Below are 20,617 nucleotides of genomic sequence, written 5' to 3'. Positions count from 1 at the left end.
TTCTGTCTCTGTGTCTGAAGGGGTTAAATGGAATCAGTGGGAGGAGAAGGAAGTTTTATTTCCCGTCAGGGTTTTTTCTGTTGTTCTGTTGGTAAACGAGGTCGCTCGTAAACGGATCAGTCTGAAGAATCGGTAAGTAACGTTAAGCAGGTTAAAGTACGTTATTTTGTTTAGATACAAACTTTTTTTTCCCAGCGTTGATAAATTCGTCCTACGTAGTGAACAACAATTAAATCATTCGGATAAATCGCTGTCATGATGGCTGTTACTCAAAATCTGGCAAGCTGCCTACCTACGCAACGTTATATATCGTCTTAAAATCTATCTAGCAATCTATCTGCTTATACAGGGTTTTTGGATCTTATCGCAAAAAAATATAAGTGGCGTTGGAAATAGCATTCATTCGACGCTACTGTTTATATATCTTGCTGTTTATGTTTACTATATGCAATTCACGACATTAAAGTTGGTGAAGAATGGTGTACAGTCCAGTTCGATGTATATGATGTATTCATATATGAATATTTAGCCGAACATCCGATACAGTAGCTGTAGGCCTATGACATGGCACACAGGACAGTAGGAAGGTGCGTGATAAAACACACCTGTTGTGTATAACTAGATTAAAGAACAGCATAATTAAATATCAATGGTATTTTTAAATCACATCATGTATATACAGTAAACAATCTTAAGCAATCTATAACATTGACTTGAGATTTGCAACCTTAATCAGGAAATGAGAAGCAGGTTTGACGAGGTAGTCCATTTGGCTCATGTATTTATTACTTCCTTGTTGTTACAGCATAAAGGTGAGCCTCATATTTCTGTGAGATATGGCCTCTTCAATGACTACTGAGGCGAATGGAGTGAGGGTAGTGACTCATGTTATCCCACTGGAGGAAAAAACAGAGTCTTCGGACCTAAAGTCAAGCTCGGTTGAACTTGAAAAGTCCAACCTGTCACCAGAAACCAAGATGTTCCTAAAGGGGAAGCCTCTGTCACTGGGGGTGAGAGCTGGACACACAGTTTCACAGCAATATTAAATATAAGTTAAGCTTTGTTGACCACAGAAAATAATTGTTTTTAGCCCTCAGCATCTTTGTAACAGATGCTGTTCATCATTTATATTAATTTTAAATAGACTTTCACTTAATCGTCCTCCTACTGTTTTGAGGAAAGTGATTCAGGACTGTCAGATCTAAAGTATATTTTACTGAAGTGTTTGTGTGTGTTTGTGCAGTTGGTGCAGGTGTTTATTGGTTTGGTGGTCATGACTCTGTGCACCATCACGGTGCTTGTGGATATGCTGGATGTTAAGACTGTAATGTCCCTTGGACTTCCTGTGAGTAAACATTTTGAGCCCTAATAACACAAAATATTAGCATTTTTACACAATAAATAGATACACAATAAATGTCACTGAAATATCAATTAATAAATATGATCAGGAGGCGGTGGGAGAGGGGTGGAAATCTTCTGAAATGTTCCAAAAGTTTTGAAAAAATCATGGAAAGTTTCCAAAAAAATTTCGCCCCTTCGCAACACTAGTTCTAATTTATTTGTTTTTTTATTATTATTATTATTATTATTATTATTTTTGCATTAAATAAAATGTAAATGAAATTTGCATTAAAATTTTAAATGTAAAGTTAATACATTTTTATATTTTATTATGATATGATTTTATAGTTGGATATAATACAGCATTTACTTTAGGCCTACAGCCTTCAGTCAAGTTAGATTTTTTTTTTTTACTCTTCATAGTAAAAAGTTTGGGCACCTCTGATATGGAGCCCCTGTAGTTTGGTTCAGCTTAATAAAAACAAATATAATATACATTGAAATGTAATATTTTTAGTATTTTTGTTTTTTCAGTTTGTCATCTCTGGGTCCGTGGCAATCGCCGCACACAAGAGATCCAGTTCTACTCTGGTGAGCAGATTCTCATATTTACGGCATATTTTTACGTCACGCATACCTGGTGTGTTCAGATACCTACAGCATTCTGCACCCTTTCTGAAGTTTGAATAAACTTCAGGATTTCCTGACGTTTTCAAATGTTTCCTGAAAGCCTGAAAACGCTTCGTTCTTTAAGAAATATACATTCTTATTCTTTGTGTTTGTGCAGATCAAAGCCACGCTGGCCATGAGTGTGATCTGTGCTCTGCTGGCTGCTGCAGGAACCGGCTACTTCAGTTGGGAGCTCAGCAATAGACCAGGGGAGGATCCTTGTAGCAGCGGAGATTACTGGTCATGTTCGTACATGATATGGAGATTTAATGTACGTCTGTAACTAGTGATGATCTCAAGTTTACATTAAATGAATGCAGATGTATATGCCTGCCTGTAGCATATTCACAAGACAGAACTTGACTGTCTGTATGCCATGTGTGATATTTTTTATTTAGAGTTTGATGGATGGATTGAGGGGTCTCCTGCTGGTGCTGTGTTTTCTTGAACTGTGCGTGTGCATCTCTCTGTCCATCTTTTCGGCCCGGGCTATCCAACAGGTGAGACCAAACCCAGATCAAACCTCAGAGGTTCATGTTTATATCATTTAATGAGGATATGTAAATGATGGTCTGCTGGTCTGTTGTGGTTGAAGATCTAAGCTCATAAACTTCAGTTCTCAGTGTAGCCTTGATTGTGAAATAAAGATGCGATCTAGGAAAATCTTCTCTTTTGATTTCAGGGCGAAACCGATGTCGACCCTTACGGCAGTGACTCCAGTCTCCTGAAGGTTGGGGTGGATTGTGTCTCCAACCCCTGAATGGCCACACAGTTATGGCCAAGGTTTCTCTAGTCAAAAGTTTAATCATCATATAGGCTAAATGTGATAACATTTGCTTTATAAAGTTCTTTCTTTTTGATGGGATTGTTTGATAAAATACAGGATAGCCATTTTCCACTAGATGATTTGTCATTTTTTGCAGTATAAACATTTCTGCATGGTTATGTTCTTTGAGACGTATTGCACACTGCTTGCTGATTTTATGAATAAAATGCACTATATTTCATTATTTCTCTTGCACTTTATTGAAGACAGTTAACTGTATTAGCGTCCACACCAGCGTATAATAACATTCTGTTTATTATAAGCACACACTGCTGTTGTGTCATCTGCCGCTTTAAATGCTCAAGCTCTTAAAATTCTGATTGGCTGTCAATGTTTTTAAAGTTCATCAGCTGGGAAAAAATGAATTCTGATGAAAGTGATTCCAACAGTATTTTCTCAATACTTTCCTAATGCCCGGGGGGGAAAAGTGGACATTTATTTCTAAAACTATAGTTTGCTCTCCAATACAGATCCTAAAGAAAAAGCTTAAGCATTTATTTATGGAAGCTTATTTCAGCCGCATAAGAAAAATCATGCTTTGATAAATAAATGCAAAATTATTACATACTAAGTCACAGTTACGGCACAAAAATGTGAAATTATGAGATGCTAAGTCATAATTATAAAATCAATGGACATAAAAAGTCCAAAATTATGTCATAAAAAGTCCGATTTATGACATACTAAATAATCAAAAATAGATAAGTTGTTTAAATTATGACATAGCAAATCATAATTATGGCATCAAAAGTTGTAATTATGAGATACTTTTTAAAAAATATATAATTTCAGCGTACATAATTTGACTTTTTTATGCCTTAATTAGTTTTTAAACACAGGATGTAAACATCCTTTATGTGTGAGCACGTACCAGTTGAGTATCCTTGTTTTTGACAATTGCAGGTACTTTGACGTACTATGTAATAATTCAACTTTTTTAATCCAATAATAATTATGACTTTCTGTTTTATTATTTTGACTTCATCTCATAACTATGACTTAGTATGTCAGTTTAGCCTTTTATGTGATAATTATGACTTCTGACAATAAAACACAAGAGTTTGATATATTCCTTACTCCAGTGTCCCCCTTGTTTCATTTATAGAAATTAGTAGTTAAATATGAGTAACTAAAATAATTACATTTTGGAAATCCAGAAGTTTGGGGATGAATTAAAATAAGAAATATCTTGATGTTTAGTTGTTTTAATTTTTTTTCTATTACTTTAAATCATTTAAGTCAACTTGAGGCGCCATGGAAGTTTGCTGAGGGCCCCTAGTGGGCCCCGGACTCCTGGTTGAGAGCCACTTCTTTACTCTACTCTTTACTATAGACATACACACCCATCCACAGCTCACATATGCAAGACATTATTTAGGGAGAAGAACATAAACAGATGTTTCGCGAATTTACAAGCCTGCAGTTTCTCTGAGCACTCTCTTGACTCAGCTCTTATCCTCTACATAATTCATAACCGGGTTATAAATACCCCGCTCTCGAGCGCTTGCAAGGGTGTTTTCTGAAATAAGGGCCGGTGGGATGAGTGAGTTCTGCTCTGGACCGAGCCAACCTGGTTTTCTGCTTGTTTAGCCGCCGCCTCCCCTCATGACATCAACACTGCGGAGAGCCGCCGCGCGCTCAGACTCTGCTGCAGAACGCCAGTGCGCAAAGGTAAGCGAGCACTCCTCAGCACGCACCAACACGTTAGCACACTTAAAAGAGTGAGTGGATTGAAAATACCCTTCTCAATGTGCATGAACAACGCGTTAGCTCGTTTTGTTGATGTATGCTGTTGTGATTGTGTTTGCAGCGGATCGTGTGGTATTGATGAGTGATTGGTGATCTATCAGCATGTCGCTGTACGCGTCTCAGATTAAAGCGTTTAAGAGCGCAGAGCCCAAGACACTTGGCGTGAGTTTCACTACAGCACACTATCACATTATTATATCGACAATTTCCCGCAGGATCATTAGCTATAGATGTTTTATCAACTAGCCTGTATCATTACGCTTGATTTTAGAGCGCAGAGAACTAGACACTTGGCGTGAGTTTCACTACAGCACACTATCACATTATTATATCGACACTTTGCGCTGGATCATTGGCTACAGATGTTTTATCAACTAGCCTGTATCATCACGCTTGATCTTATAGTCTGAGCACATTGTTTACATATTGATGGATGTTGCATATGAGTTTTTAGTAATTCAATCAGTGCTGTCCACTCGAAGATAATATTTAGGCTCTTGTTTAATATGAATGCACATGTAGTATATCTAATAAATGACATCTGGCCAACATCCAAGGACACACCCATATCTGAGATGCAACACAGATACACACTGACAAACTGAAATCAAGATAAAACAATTAAATTTCAGTTCAACTTTATTGGGGTGGAAAATAAAGTATTTCATCTTGATTTATTTGCCTTTTATATATTGGTAGATTTAACAAATACAGTTTTATTTTTAGATAGATAGATAGATAGATAGAAACATTTAGCATGGAAAACTGCAGTTAGTTTACAATTGTAACATTTTGTGTGCTTTGGTTTAGGCTATTGAGATCATAATGGGAGTGTTTACTGTCATTTTGAGCTCAATTGTTTATAAGCTGCACTACCATATCCAGCGTGAAATCATCATCCTCATCGTCAACGGTGCTCAGGTACAAATACACACACACACACATACACACACTCAAATACATTTAAGATGTTTAAACTCAGTCATGTGACATATGTCTCTATTTCTATTATACAGCTTGTCATAACTGGTGTTGTCCTGGTGCACACTGGGAGGAAGCCATCTAAATGTCTGGTACAGTATGAACATACATATATGAATATCATCTGAAAATTAGAACGTGTTTACAAATCATGTCACTCTTGCTCACTTCATTTAAATCCCTTTAATGTCCCTCCGTCAGAAAGGACCTTGCACCTCCTCATCCTGTATTGACCAAATTAAGTGCAGTCTCAGCAACAGTAGTCTTGTGTAATCAAACTTTTGACAACAAAGGTCCTCTTTGCATATTATTTTTGCCAAGAACTGCCCACTTTTTTTTTGCAAGATTGCAAGATATTACTTGACAGACATTCCTCAGTTTGTTTTGTTTTTATGGGATCGTTTTGGAACAGTGTTATTATAATATAATTGACTTGAGATAACTTAGTTTTTTAACTTGATTTACTTGTGGCATTTTTGCCTTCTATTGTGAGAGGATAGTTTTTAAATTTGACAGGAAGCAAATTGGGAGAGAGAGAGGGGGACAGCATTAGGAAAGGTCTTCAAGCTGGGATTCGAACTTGGGACGCCCGTAGTGCAACGGCGCTGTATGTCGGCGCACCACCCTTAGTTTTTATTAATATTTTGATATAATATTTTGATATTTTCCATTTTCATTTTAATATAGTAAATTTTTTATTAATATTATAAATGTTGATATATTTTATTTCAGTATCTGTTTTTATTTTTATTTTAATCAAACTTTTAGTAACTTTGTGTTTTCTTATTTTTAGTACTTGTTTTTGTTTTTAAATGTCTGAAGTTTTTTTTATTTCCTTTTTAGTTTTAGTTATTTTAGTATATCAGTTTGAACTAAATTAAAATGAGAAATGTTGGCAACAAGCTAAAATAAAAAGTTTTTATATATATATATATATATATTTTATTTTATTTCAGTTAAGGTTTTTTAAGGTTTTATTTTTATTTTCAGATTTATTGAACCATAATAACCATCTGTATTTTCAATATATTTTTGACCGTTCATTATTGAAAGACTGTAAATGAGAATTTTATTTATTGTTGAAATACATGTCTGTTCGTTTGTCGCAGGTGCTGACAACCATTGTTCTGCAATTACTAACAGCAGCATTTGATATTGTTGGATTTGGGCTAATGGCCAGACACATCCCATTCAGAGGAGAGTCGTACTACTACAGGGACACAGAGGTAAACAAACAGAGATGCCCCATCCTGCTCATCCTCAAGCCAAGACACCTTCATTCCCACGAGTGACTCAATATTTCAAATACTGTAAACAAAACGGATCATATACTCGGTTATTGAAATAACACAAGAATGTGGGAAAATGTTATACTTCAACCGGCCTGCTTGCTTTGTTCATTGGCAAACAATGGTTTCAGGCCATTTTATTTCTGCCTGTCCTGTACGTGGAACAGAACAGCAGATGATATTGAGAGTAGGAATCGGGAAGCTGTACATCGATCTGAACGTCAGTCTCTGTCAGACGGCAGACTGTGGTTGAGTGTGTGTGAGTAGAAAGAGAGATGTGACTCCAGGCTCTGTCCTGCTTGTTTCAGTGGTGTTGTGACCCACGTCACTCTGTTTGGGCTTGCTGTGGAGAAGGAGAGAAAGGGGGACATAAAGAGGTGAGTTGCATTACAAGCTTTACAATGCAGCGGGAAAACCATAATCACATCCTGAGACTCTGAGCTGGATTCAAACTGCAATTCAGTTCAGGATGTATCTAATCTCAATTTTTCCCCAAGTTTTAGACTGGTGTAATGCACAATTATTAGTGTAGTGTTTTAGGAGAGAACTCACAAACTTTTATTAACTTAGAATAACTTTTCTCTTTGGTGCACAATTCAGACTATTGGACGACTGATATGGGTTTTTCAATGACAGGTGATGATACCAATAACTAAAGAGCGGCATGGCCATTTAATGTTAATGTATCAGTATTGATATTGTTAACTAAAAGCATAAAAACTTTTTTTTATTTAATTATATATTTACGTTCAATTATATTATTTAAATTAATTTAAAAAATATAAATATTAGATGAAAAGCTTATAAAACCTTACAAAAATGTTGCACTGGCAAATAACTTAAATACATTAAGTATAAGCTGAACTACTAAAATTACTCGAATTAAAGCTAAATAGAAATAGTGTAATAACTAAAATGACAAAATTACACAAGAAAATTTGTCAAATGTAAACTGAAAGTATACAAATAAAATCTAAAATACTATAATAGTATATAAATAATACTAAATTAACAATGTGATGTATATAGGCTAATGCAATGTAATTATAGCAAACTAAATATATACATATACTCTATATTTACTTTACAAAAAGGTGTAGAAGTTATGCATAATGCAGATGGCCAAATATCAAAGTCTGATTAATTGAAGTATAACATTTTCCATTTTCCCTTTCTGTGGATATTCATATTTTTTTGTATTATTATTTGCATATGATTGTGATTTACCATGTAAATACCCTTTGTATATATAGTTTTATCATAGAACAGTGCTGCTGTAATGTACTATTGTATTTGTGGTTTGTATTACAGTTCTTAGTGAATGGGATCTTGTTGACACTGATCGGTTTCCTGGTGCTAGCATGCGTCATTGGTTTGGTTGTGTCTCTTTTTGGGGTCTACACCCTTTCTGTTAGTGCCATAAAGGTTTGTATTTCAGGACTGCTCTTAATATTTGAGAATTATGTTTTGTTTCAGGTATCTATTAATGTTTTAAGGCAAATTTGTAATGAAACTGACTGTCCAATTCACTGTTTTGCCTCAGGAGGTGACGCCCATCCCTCACTCTACCGCAAACCAACATTATGGTGTTGGCGTTCAGACCCAGAACAAGATCCATGCCGGAAACTGACAAAATAAGAGCCGTTCAGAGCAGAAGGGCACAGTTTTAGCACAGTTTTACACCAACTGCAAAAGAGGACTGTTTCACCTACAAACCACTCACGGGTAAACAACCACAACTACAGACAAAAAAAAAAACGTTTGTGAAGTTGTAAATAATTTTTTGAAAATAAAATGGATCAAATCTCGTTTTTTGCTTGGCTGTTGCTGTCACAGGCTTTAGGACTGCTGTAATTTCGAATGCTCAGCTTAATAGTTATTCGTACCTCATTAATTTTCGCTCTTACAAACTGAAGCTTCTTAGCATGAAATGTCTACCCAGAAATCTAGACCAGAATCCAGTGTTATCGATGTATGTTAGAGGGGTAAGTGTGCTTGTCGTTCTTAGGATATGTGAAATTAGGTACATAGCAGAAACAGAAATGGAATTATGGTGAATGTGAATGGTAAGAAGGTTCTGTGATTCCGTCTTGTTTCATAGCATTTTGTACCACCTTTTGCATGGATCTTTATATCGGTCAACATGTTTGTTTTAGCCACATGAGGACATATGGGGCTACATTTATCAAGTTGATATTTGTTAATTGCAATTTGAAAATAAAAGCTCTTGAAACCATAAAAATGTAACAACACTGTAAGCAAGCCAAATGATTTTATATATATGCTTACGAAAAAAAATCCTTCAAAATAAAAGCCTTGATAAATGTGGCCCATGTTCAGTGAAACTCCTCTAAAGCAGAGTAATGTGAATTTGAACACCAGTGAATAACTAAACAGCATCGCTTGGCTTTTTTGTCATCTCGTTTTATCCGTACTGATTCTTCAGGAAAGCTATGATGACTGCCAACTCTGTAAGTGCCACCACTTTTGACCAAAATCATGGACACCCTAATGACTAAAGGTCAGAGGTTGAACCCTCAGTCAAGGGCTCGACTTTGGTGATGTAAAATCCTTTTGTGAAAGCATGCGTCGTCCGTTCTGTGTCTGTAGATCTTTGTCTTTATGACAGCATGTGAGATTTACATTGTGCCTGTTCTCAGTGAACTCTTTACATGTAGTAAATGAAAACGTAGTATGTAATAACATGGCTGTGTTTGTGTTTGTATTTGACTGAATGATATTTCAAATAAACTTGGTTTACTACACAATCTGATGCTGTCACATTAGCAATGTTTTCACAGTGCACGAACACAATTAAATCAGCAGAGATATGAATATAAGCTCTCAGCAAATCATTGTCGAGAGTACAGTTTAGTCCTGCAAATAGTTTTTAAAAATCGAATTGTATTTTTTTTATAGGATTTTACTGTAAATTCCCTCTCTAGACGATCTGAAATAAGTGTAATAATTTTGAAATCAGTTTTATATTTGAATAATAAAAACTAGGTTATATAAACAGACTTTTATTTTAAAACAGCAGAAGAAGCGCATGCATATGTATTACGTAGCATTACGTCACACCAGTATGTTTTCCTGATTTGCGGAAAGGTTTCTAGTTAATATTCATAAGATGAGCGTTACAGGAGCGTAAATGGACTTTTATTTTGAAACATCAGAATCCATTTTCCGGAGTATCGGTTTGGATGGTGTTTGTTATGGTCTGGGTTTTGGGTTCAGAGTCTGGACAGTATGAGTGTCTTTCTGCTGTAAACACCCATTCATGCGCTCGGACGATTTCCTGGATAGTTAAGTGGTTCGCCGCCTGATGAGTAATATATGTAATTCAATATGAATATTTTGTTTTACGGTATAATATATCAAATAACGAGGGAAAAACTTAATTATCATATTCTATGATGATGTCGTACAGTATGGAGAAAGTCCGAAAGATTCTAGTTCATCTGTCGAAGGAAAACGCCGCTCCGCAGTGCGCGCGATTCGTGCAGGTCAGCTGAGCTAAAATATGTACAAATGTGTATAAAATGAATATATATACAATAACAATAATTCTATCTATCTATCTGTCTATCTATCATTTATAAATAAAATGATAATGATAAAATACTGTAGTTTATACAACCATATATTTAATAGTTTTTTAAAAAACAATTATATATACTACAAATAAATAAATAAGCTATACACACACACACACACACACTATTCTACTGTACTACAGAAATGTATAGGCTATAGTATGTATATAGTGATCATACATTCACACACACACACACACACACACACACACACACACACACAGTGGTGGCCAAAGTTATTAGAACACTGGTATTTTCACCAGCTAAAAAAATTGTTTAAAGTCAATTATTTCTATCCTTTGCTGTGGTGTGTTAGTAGGAAATATCAGTTTACATTTCCAAATATTCATTTTGCCATTAATTGTGATTAATTGTGAGATTTTTGTTTGCACTAGGAGTCTGACAACAGCCAGTGCTCCACGCAGAGATCTGATCTGATCATCATCCAGTCTGTCTGGAATGACATGAAGAAACAGAACAAACTGAGACAGACTCAATCCAGAAGAACTGTGGCAGCGTCTCCAAGATGCTTCAAGAAACCTACCTGCAAAAGCTTTAGGCACTTGTGTAAAAATGCTGTAAAATGAGGATGCTGTCAAAAATAATGTAGTAGTAAATAAATAATAAATATAAAGTAATAAATAGATTTTCTTTATCAGTTAACTTCTATTAACTAAATTAAATCAACATTTGGTGTGACCATCCTTTCCGTTTAAAGCAGCTTTTGCCCTCGGTGCACTTGCACATAGTTTTTCAGGGAACTTTGCAGGTAGGTTTCTTGAAGCATCTTGGTGTTGACGTTGCCACAGTTCTTCTGGATTTAGTCTGTCTCAGTTTGTTCTGTTTATTATATTACAGTATAATATAATAATATAGTATATTATTATTATTATATTATACTGTTGTATAGTATATTATTTATATGATTTATTTAATTTGATTTAAAAAATATACAATAATTATATTAATCATGATCTGTTTTAAATAATCATATATGTAAATATAAGTCCTATATCAAAGCAAGTGTATAAACATGCATGTGTCATTTTTTCCAGAGCATAACTGGACACTTTGTCGGGAGCGTTGAGGATCAGGCAACTGTGAGCTGTTCTTTGGAGAATAACAGATTTATTTTATGTGACAGGATGTGTGATGGAGGAGTTCCTCTGAAGGTGAGATCACACTGAAGTTGTTTTACAGCCATTTGAGTTTTGTTATTAAATCCCTTTAATCCAGGAGTTTTTCATTTGTGGATCAAACTCGTTGTCTAACCCTAGAGGGCGGCATTTTGCCCCATCAAATACCTGTCTCACTCAGAGGCAGAGACTCCCTGCCCCCAGATACCCTCAACCGTGGGGTAGACGTGGGCGTGGCTGTGCTGCTGCAGTCAGCCAATCAGAGACTGTTGCTAACGCGTCGCGCCTCCAGCCTCCGGATCTTCCCCAATGTTTGGGTTCCGCCCGGTGAGTGTCATTCCACACTGACCCAAATGATTCCTCAGATCCCCACTCACATATGTGTGTGCTCATGTTTATGATTTAGAGACGAGTGGGGTCATTTTGGTCAGTTTTGTCTGGTTCTGAGGACCACAATTTTAAACAGTTATTTTAAATGGTTTCTTAATCTACTCAATCTCAAATCGTACTTTCCATCAAAGACTGTGATGTTATCGGCTGAAGTTAAACAGCCACAGAAATGTGGCCTGCATGTGTGTGAGAGTCCTGTGGAGTTCAGGACTAATAGATGTAATTTGTTTGTTCAGGTGGCCATGTGGAGCTGGATGAAAAGGTACTTTGCCATAAATTACAGTACATTACATAAACAGTGCGCTGTCAATCAGTCAGTTAATCAGTCAGTCATTAACAGATATTGTCAAGTAATTTTAAATTAAATTGAGAGAATTAGTTTGTGATTGATTGATTTTTTATAATTAATATACAATGGGGTCCAATGTCTGAGACCACTTGATAAATATTATGTTTAATGTATTATCTTTTGCATTCTAATCCACAAGTTTGTAATAATATTTGTACAAAGTCACAAATGTACTTATTGGACCTAGAAATAATAATGAATTGTAAATATTTGTTCTTCATTTTTATCTTCTATTTTTATTTGTTTAAAATCCTAATGCTATATATCTATAGACACACACAACCACTCAAAAGTTTTGGGTTAGTGTGTTACATATATATATAAAAAAATAAGTCTTTTATGTTCATCAAGGCTCCATTTATTGGATTGACAAATACAGTAAAAACAGTAATATTGTGGAATATTATTAAAAATGGAATATAACTGTTTTCTGTTTTAATTTGTTAAATTAATTTAACAAATTAAATTAATTTATTTTATTTTATTTTATTAAATTAAATTAAATTGTTAAACTTCTGTTTGTATTTGTTTAAAATCCTAATGCTAGATATCTATAGACACACACAACCACTCAAAAGTTTGGGGTCAGTATGTTTATATATATATATTTTTTTTTTTCTCTTATGAAGTCTCTTATGTTCATCAAGGCTCCATTTATTGGATTAAAAATACAGTAAAAACAGTAATATTGTGGAATATTATTAAAAATGTAATATAACTGTTTTCTGTTTTAATAAATTTAAAAATGTAATTTATTCCTGTGATGCACAGCTGAATTTCCAGCATCATTATCCAGTCTATGGTGTCACATGATCCTTCAGAAATCACTCTAATATGCTGATTTGCTGCTCAAGAAACATTTCTTTTATAATCAATCTTGAAAACAGTTGTGCTGTTTAATATTTTGTGTGGAAACTGATACATCTTTGCAGGGTTCTTTGTTAAATAGATAGATCAAAAGAACAGCATTTATATGAAATAGAAATGTTTTGTTACATTAGAAATGTAATGTTATAAATGACTTTACTGTCACTTTTGATCAATTAATGGATCCTTGCTGAATAAAAGTATTAATGTAATTTTCTTCAAAAAATATTACTGACCCCCCAAACCTTGGGCAGTGTACATAATCAGTTTTACTATTTTATTTTTGTAAGTAATTCTTTGTAATATAATTAGCATATTAAACAAGGAAACGAATATTCTGAATCAATTAATGAAAGAACGGTACCATGGCTCATTGATTTCTGTGTGTGTCTAAAACTAGCTGTTGGATGCAGGACTCAGGGAGCTGAAGGAAGAGACCGGTCTGAAACTGAGCCCTGATGAGATCTCCTCTCAGCTGCTCGGCTTGTGGGAGGTGTGTGTTTATAGCACAGTGTTTTTGTGAGACCTGCAGCCAAAGTCCATGGGGGCCACTGACTGCACGCTGAATTTGACAGATCGAGGCCGATTGTTTGCAAACCGTATTTGTGTAATCTGGAACAGTCGGGCACTGCACACATCTGTTGTCCATCTCAGTTTCAATCATTGACATTAAACTGCTGACTCAAGATGTGAATCTAATCAAGCTAATCCAGAGGGTTTACTTGAATTTTCATGAAACAAACATATATCAGACAATAAGGGAATAGTTCATCCATTGATGTTGCCATGTCCTCATCGCCATGTTGTTCCATCTCTGTATTATTTACATTTGTTCCATGAATACAAAAGATGTAGGCAGAATATCCAGACTGCTCTTTTCCATACCTGGAAAGTGAATGAAAAAGGACCATAAAAGTTTTATAGAAGTTGGGTACATGACTTTACAAGTCAAGTACAAGTCTTTTGAAGCCACACACTAAATAAATGTGGAGCAGACTGAAACACTAAATAATATTCACCTCTGCCGTAACTCTCAAATGTCATCAGTTGCGGTTGCATATAATCAAACTTTTTGGCAGTAAAAATCACCATTCACTGTTTTGAAAAGAGCAGTTTGGACATTTTTCCAAACATCTCATTTTGAGTTGTATGGAAGAAAGAAAGAAAATAATACAAAGTTGGAATGATGTGAGGATGAGTAAATGACACAAAACATCTGCAAGCACACTACTGTTTGGGGTCAGTAAGATTTTTTTTAATGTTTTAAAAAGAAGTCTCTTATGCTCAACAAGGCTGCATTTATTTGATCACAAATACAGTAAAAACAGTAATATTGTTAAATATTATTTTGATTTAAAATAACTGCTTTCGATTTTAATATTTTTTATAATGCAATTTATTCCTGTGATCAAAGCTGAATTTTCAGCATCATTACTGCAGTCCTCAGTGTCTCTTGATCCTTCAGATGTCGTTCTAATATGCTGATTTGCTGCTCAAGAAACATTACTTATTATAATCAATGTTTAAAACAGTTGTGTTACTTAATATGTTTGTGGAAACAAATACATTTTTTGCAACATTAGAATTTTTTTGTAACATTATGAATATCTTTTTTGAATGTCACTTTTGATGCATCCTTACATCCAGTATTAATAATAAAAAAAAAAACTTGAACTTTAAACTTTTTGAATGGTGTTGCATTTCATTTTGTGTATTAAACTTGTATTGTCTGTCCAGTCAGTGTATCCACCCATGCTGTCCAGAGGACTGCCTAAGAGACATCACATTGTGACATACATACTTCTGAAGAGCTCTCAATCACACCTGCAGCTACAGGTACAACTTTAGGTCATCCACTCATAAAAACGACAAAAAATGCTGCTGATTTGAAGTCAATGTGTGCCATAAGATCTCTGTCCTCTTTTCTCAGGCTTGTTTGCGCCCTGATCCTGCTGAAGTCAGTGCGTGTGTGTGGGTCGATGCAGGTCTGGTGAAAGTTGTAGTATCTGCAGTAGATGGTGAGAAGGATTCTGTTCAAATACCAACTGAGCTGCCACAGACCATCAGGTATGGAGAACATCATTAATCTCTATTAAAGGAATAGTTCACCCAAAAAATTTAAATTAGCTGGAAATGTACTCATGCCGTATAAGATGTTAATGAGTTTGTTTCTTCATCAAAACAGATTTGGAAAAATTTTGCATTACGTCACTTGCTCACACTGTAGTGAATGGGTGCCGTCAGAATGAGAGTCCAAACATCTGATAAAAACATCACAATAATCCACACAACTCCAGTCTATCACTTAACGTCTTGTAAAGTGAAAGCTGCATCATAAACATCAATAAGGCTTTTAACTAATGCATCTGCCCAAAATACAAGTCCATAGTCCGTAAGATTGCTTCCTCAAGTGAAAAAGTCCATCCCCTGTTGTCACATCAAAATCAACAACATATTTGATTATGAACTGTTTTGGACTGTTTTTGCTTATAAACAGTGCTTGATCTGTGCATATTTCTCTCATGATTCAGATGAGACAACTTGCCTGAGTAAATCTTCAACAAATGTTTGTTTTTTGATAAACTATTCCTTAGTATTAATTCCATAGTTTTGAGCGTCCGTTTTTTCTATGTGTCGTCAGTGTGACAGAGGTGTCTCCACACGGTGAGCTAATCGAGACCTCGCTGCCTGTTTCTGTGCTCTGTAACCGGGCCCCGGATCATGGCGAGGACATTGAACGAGTCAGCACTGGAACCAAATTTGCCTTAGAACTGTGGTTGAAAACACTGGAGCCTCATGCTGAGATGAGCTGATGACTCATCTATGTACGTTACCATTTAACCAGTGGAAGACAGCACCACCTGCTGGACTGGAGCTATTTCAACATTCAAATCAAAATGTTGTCAAAACGGCCTTAGAAAAAGCGTTTTGATTGGAATATGATTTTATAATTATCAGAATGTTTATCCAACATTTTATTAATAACAACTGAGACATCATCTCGGTCCACTGTAGGGTGGTGGAAACTTCTTCCCTCTGCTAAATATAGCAAATTTGATTTAATGCAGTGCAGTGATTAACCTACCTTACATTTTTCTTCCACACACAACTGCAAATGCTTTGTTTTAAAGGAAAACCATTTTTGTTTTCTGTTCACATGACCAGCAGAACATTCACTTTGTTTCAGTAACCCCCCAATAATCAGACACTTCCATATGCAGAATAAATGAATTGTGACAAATACACCTATTAATTGGATATTTCCTGAACAGTTTGTGTGTGTGAATTCAGGGTCAGTTTAAACAGCAGAGACGGAAATATGGGAAAAATGAAATTTCATCACCGATTACATTTGACCGCTGAGATAGTCTGCAGAATTTCCCTTGCCTCACGCTTCCTCTGACACATTTATGTTCTTGTTGTTCAAATACTCCGTATCTTGATTTCTCAATCAAGTTAATGCCTGGCACATTTTTATCCTCTTTGCTTTTAAAAAGAATTTGACCTGAAGTGACACAGTGTAGTCTAGTTCTGTTCGGTTTATTCCATATTTGTCACCCAATGCACAAACTAACTAAAACTCATCCTCTTGATCTATGGTAGAACCAGGCAGTGTCACTAACAATTTTAGGGTTTATTCCCCATGAAACAGTATTTTCCATAAAAAAAAAATTAAAAAAAACTTTCACTAAATCACTGTTAATACATCACATTACTGTTATCATTCAATCCATTTTTAAAAGTTACAAATTACTTTGCGCAAAGGTATATAGTAGAAAAATAAATTCTAAATCAATGTAATGGCATGTAAAATCATTTCCCTGTCCGTTCAACATCCTGCAGTACAGTGCCGGATGTATGACAGTTTTACATCCAACAAGGGTTTCCTCAGGCCTCGTTCTTCACATATGGAAGGAGGGACAATGTTGGGGGCCAGAAAACCTGAATGATTGAGTTAAAGTGTGAGTTTGAGCTGGGTTATTTACAGAAGTGTGTCATGCTCACAGCTGCATATGTGTTTTTTACTATACCTGTGTCCTTCATTGGTTCACCACGTACATTCCTGTCCTGTTTTTCGGAGGTTTTTCTCTGACATTCTGTTAAAACAATTAAAAAGTCAATTAACATTAGATGACAATGAAGGGCATGTATAAACTAACGTCCATCAGCATTAGAAATAACTTTTTATGTCATTAAGTACCCTTTTTTTTCTTTTATTAACTTTAACTTAAATTTATTTGATCTTGTATGTTTTGATAATTTTATTTTATTTAAATGTTAGATATATTTGATATTCCTTTATATATTAATATTTTGTGTATTTTTTATTTACTTTGTTTTTTTATTAATATTGTTTTTTTTTTCTGTTATTAGACCTCTTTTTTTCTCTTTTATTTACTTAATTTTATTTAATATTTTACTATTTTTTTGTTTATTGTTCTTCCATTTTTGTGTGTGTGTGTGTCTGGGGCCATATGGAATTACTTTGCGCAAAGGTATATAGTAGAAAAATAAATTCTAAATCAATGTAATGGCATGTAAAATCATTTCCCTGTCCGTTCAACATCCTGCAGTACAGTGCCGGATGTATGACAGTTTTACATCCAACAAGGGTTTCCTCAGGCCTCGTTCTTCACATATGGAAGGAGGGACAATGTTGGGGGCCAGAAAACCTGAATGATTGAGTTAAAGTGTGAGTTTGAGCTGGGTTATTTACAGAAGTGTGTCATGCTCACAGCTGCATATGTGTTTTTTACTATACCTGTGTCCTTCATTGGTTCACCACGTACATTCCTGTCCTGTTTTTCGGAGGTTTTTCTCTGACATTCTGTTAAAACAATTAAAAAGTCAATTAACATTAGATGACAATGAAGGGCATGTATAAACTAACGTCCATCAGCATTAGAAATAACTTTTTATGTCATTAAGTACCCTTTTTTTTCTTTTATTAACTTTAACTTAAATTTATTTGATCTTGTATGTTTTGATAATTTTATTTTATTTAAATGTTAGATATATTTGATATTCCTTTATATATTAATATTTTGTGTATTTTTTATTTACTTTGTTTTTTTATTAATATTGTGTTTTTTTTCTGTTATTAGACCTCTTTTTTTCTCTTTTATTTACTTAATTTTATTTAATATTTTACTATTTTTTTGTTTATTGTTCTTCCATTTTTGTGTGTGTGTGTGTGTGTGTCTGGGGCCATATGGGTTGGGCTGTTTCGGGTGATTTAGATAATTTTGTTTATATCATCACTGTGAATCATCCAGCTTGTTATTAATATAAATGCCAGTGCCCTAACAAATGCCTCCGTTCAGCTCTGTTCAGTTAATCACTCTCTGCTCTGATCAGCTGTCCACCAAAACCTGCTGCTCGGATGCATTCAGCCCTGGAGGCCTGAATGAGGGTTGGATTCAAAGCTTAAGTCTTTCTCTCCTGACTCCCGTTATTGTTCGAATGTAGGCAGGGCATTGTGAGCGGTGACGCCGGGGCTACTGGACGATGGAGGAGACGCAGATGGAGGCCTCACAGTCTCTGAACGAGAGTCGAGTTTCCCACGCTTCAGGTTTCTTAGTCAGAGCCGCACAAAGAGGGGCCTGTGCAGGCAACGGGGACGCTGGAATGCCAGGTAACAGTAGCCAATTTTCCCTAGTTCTGATTTGTGATTGTGGGGTCGGTGTTTTACATGGACAGATGCTGATGGAGAACCTCTCTGAAACCCCCTCTGTTTCCCTCCACAATAAAGCTGCAATTCTATTTGTATAGTTAAAAGTCTCTGGCTAGTTGTATTGTTGCGTTTGCGAAAGGGTTAAAATGCTGCATGCTTTCCAACAAGTTTTGGCATTAGTTTACAGGTTTCTTGATGCTTTCTGATCATAAGGCTGCATTCACACAGTCAGCGTTCACTACCTGCCTTTACTAACAGGTGTGACTCTCAAATTGTCCCGTTCATACAGCAGCAGGCATGAGCTGATCCATTATGTCTGTACCAGCAGGTAACCACCTAATCCCTTCTTTAACTTGAGAGTAAGTCCTGTAACTGATAACTATTGTAAATATCAATGCGTTGTGAGTCTGCAAGGATTTAATACTTAAATCCTTACTGCTACTTTCATACTGCATCAAAAATGCTGTGGTTCTGTTTTTATTCTGTATTGTTTGGTTCTGTATTCTTTATGTATACACTCATATAAAAGGAACAAAAGCTGTCACTAGGGTACCTTTTCAAAACGTACACTTTTGTACCTCTTTTACGTCTAAAGGGTGTGAATTAGTACCTTAAAGGTACACATTATTACCCTAAAATGTTCATATTAGTACCTAAATGGTGCATGTTAGTACCTTTTGAAAGGGTACCATCTCCAGTGGGAGCTTTTGTACCTTTTTTTCTGGGATTGTAGCATTTTTTTTTTCAATATTTTGAATTTAGAATTATTTTTATATTTTCAGCTTTCATTTTAGTTTTAGTAATTTTGTTCAATTACTTTTTATTTTTTATATATATATTTCTGTTTACATTTTTATATTAGTTTCATCATTTTAATACTTTAACTTGTCAATGCAACTAATTTTTGTTTACATTTTTAAGTTATCTAATATTTTAAGTCATCTAATAATTATATTTTATGTCAGCTTTATTTTAATTAACTATTTTAAATAGATTTATATTTAGCAACAATAAAATAAAAAGCAAATAATGAGCATCAAAGCACAAGTTTGTCAATTCTGTTCATACAGTATAGCACATTCTCTTTCAAAATTTGGTTATAAGTCTTGAAAATTTAAGGGAGTCACTTTTATTATAGAATCTAGTTTCACTTTCTTTCATGACCAAACTGTATAGGAACAAAATACAAGCTAAGTTGCATCAGAATGAGTTGTGAAATGTATCGCACCGCTTGTTTGCCGTTGGATGTATCAAATGTGCTTTGTGTTGAATACATAGGGATGTCTGGATTGAAGTACATGGGAGGATTCATCTCCTCAGCTTCATTCATGAAAACTCTTCGTTTCGGACAACAGCACCAGATCACCACCTGAGAGGAGGAACACTGTTGTCCTTTAACAGTAAACTGTTAACACTGACAAAAACACCCCCAAAATGTTCCAACTTGGCTTTGAAGTATTTTGCCATGATAGTCTTGCTTTATATATAAATATGGTAATCATTTAGTAGCATTGTATATATACGGTGGCCCAGTAGTGCACCACACAACGAAATCTCCATAACACAACAAAATTGCCACAACTCAACGCGTACGTCTAATTTTGTTGTGTTGTGCTAATTTGGTAGTGTTGCAGCTAATTTCGTTGTGTTGCAGCTTGTTTCCATTGTGTTGTGCTAATTTCGTTGTGTTGCGACTTGTTTCCGTTGTGTTGTACTAATTTTGTTGTGTTGCGACTTGTTTTCGTTG

The 20,617-nt window shown here is 35.1% G+C and overlaps 4 protein-coding genes across 6 annotated transcripts in view; 3 read left to right on the top strand and 1 right to left on the bottom strand.

The window, feature by feature from the left end:
• Nucleotides 1–32: 32 nt before the first annotated feature.
• LOC107719161 (membrane-spanning 4-domains subfamily A member 4A-like) lies at nucleotides 33–3,023 on the top strand. The gene is made up of 7 exons (XM_016526533.1): nucleotides 33–132; nucleotides 806–1,010; nucleotides 1,244–1,345; nucleotides 1,879–1,935; nucleotides 2,132–2,284; nucleotides 2,412–2,513; nucleotides 2,696–3,023. The coding sequence occupies exons 2-7, from the start codon at nucleotides 837–839 to the stop codon at nucleotides 2,771–2,773; spliced, it is 666 nt and encodes a 221-aa protein (XP_016382019.1). The 5' UTR covers nucleotides 33–132; nucleotides 806–836; the 3' UTR covers nucleotides 2,774–3,023.
• A 1,333-nt stretch (nucleotides 3,024–4,356) lies between these two features.
• On the top strand, nucleotides 4,357–9,303 carry LOC107719133 (uncharacterized). 3 transcript variants are annotated; one of them, XM_016526485.1, is made up of 8 exons: nucleotides 4,357–4,510; nucleotides 4,650–4,750; nucleotides 5,399–5,509; nucleotides 5,605–5,661; nucleotides 6,679–6,795; nucleotides 7,167–7,235; nucleotides 8,170–8,283; nucleotides 8,402–9,303. In XM_016526485.1, the coding sequence occupies exons 2-8, from the start codon at nucleotides 4,691–4,693 to the stop codon at nucleotides 8,486–8,488; spliced, it is 615 nt and encodes a 204-aa protein (XP_016381971.1). In that variant the 5' UTR covers nucleotides 4,357–4,510; nucleotides 4,650–4,690; the 3' UTR covers nucleotides 8,489–9,303. The 3 variants fall into 3 exon arrangements, with proteins under 3 accessions (XP_016381971.1, XP_016381973.1, XP_016381972.1); XM_016526486.1 differs by having other exon boundaries at nucleotides 4,506–4,560; XM_016526487.1 differs by lacking the exon at nucleotides 7,167–7,235 and having other exon boundaries at nucleotides 4,358–4,510.
• Nucleotides 9,304–10,052: 749 nt separating this feature from the next.
• Nucleotides 10,053–17,392, top strand: nudt17 (nudix (nucleoside diphosphate linked moiety X)-type motif 17). The gene is given in 10 exon segments (XM_016526484.1): nucleotides 10,053–10,187; nucleotides 10,289–10,364; nucleotides 11,510–11,626; nucleotides 11,732–11,779; nucleotides 11,782–11,917; nucleotides 12,217–12,242; nucleotides 13,597–13,689; nucleotides 14,934–15,032; nucleotides 15,127–15,263; nucleotides 15,838–17,392. Coding segments are annotated over 9 exon segments (903 nt in total). The 5' UTR covers nucleotides 10,053–10,187; nucleotide 10,289; the 3' UTR covers nucleotides 16,010–17,392.
• Nucleotides 17,393–17,682: 290 nt separating this feature from the next.
• The window catches only part of LOC107719160 (cell wall protein TIR4-like), a 6,655-nt gene continuing 3,720 nt past the window's right edge, over nucleotides 17,683–20,617 (bottom strand). The window contains exons 6-7 of the mRNA XM_016526531.1: nucleotides 20,099–20,239; nucleotides 17,683–18,024 (exon numbers count right to left, since the gene is read on the bottom strand). Of these exons, the coding sequence (XP_016382017.1) occupies nucleotides 17,968–18,024; nucleotides 20,099–20,239 (198 nt within the window). The 3' untranslated portion in view covers nucleotides 17,683–17,967. The remainder of the gene's footprint in view (nucleotides 18,025–20,098; nucleotides 20,240–20,617) is intronic.

Source organism: Sinocyclocheilus rhinocerous, unplaced genomic scaffold (genome assembly GCF_001515625.1).
Source record: "Sinocyclocheilus rhinocerous isolate Xijiao unplaced genomic scaffold, SAMN03320098_v1.1 scaffold1084, whole genome shotgun sequence".
Lineage (NCBI taxonomy): Eukaryota > Metazoa > Chordata > Actinopteri > Cypriniformes > Cyprinidae > Sinocyclocheilus > Sinocyclocheilus rhinocerous.
Note: the sequence above shows the minus strand (reverse complement) of the source record. Positions and strands in the feature narration are given on the sequence as shown.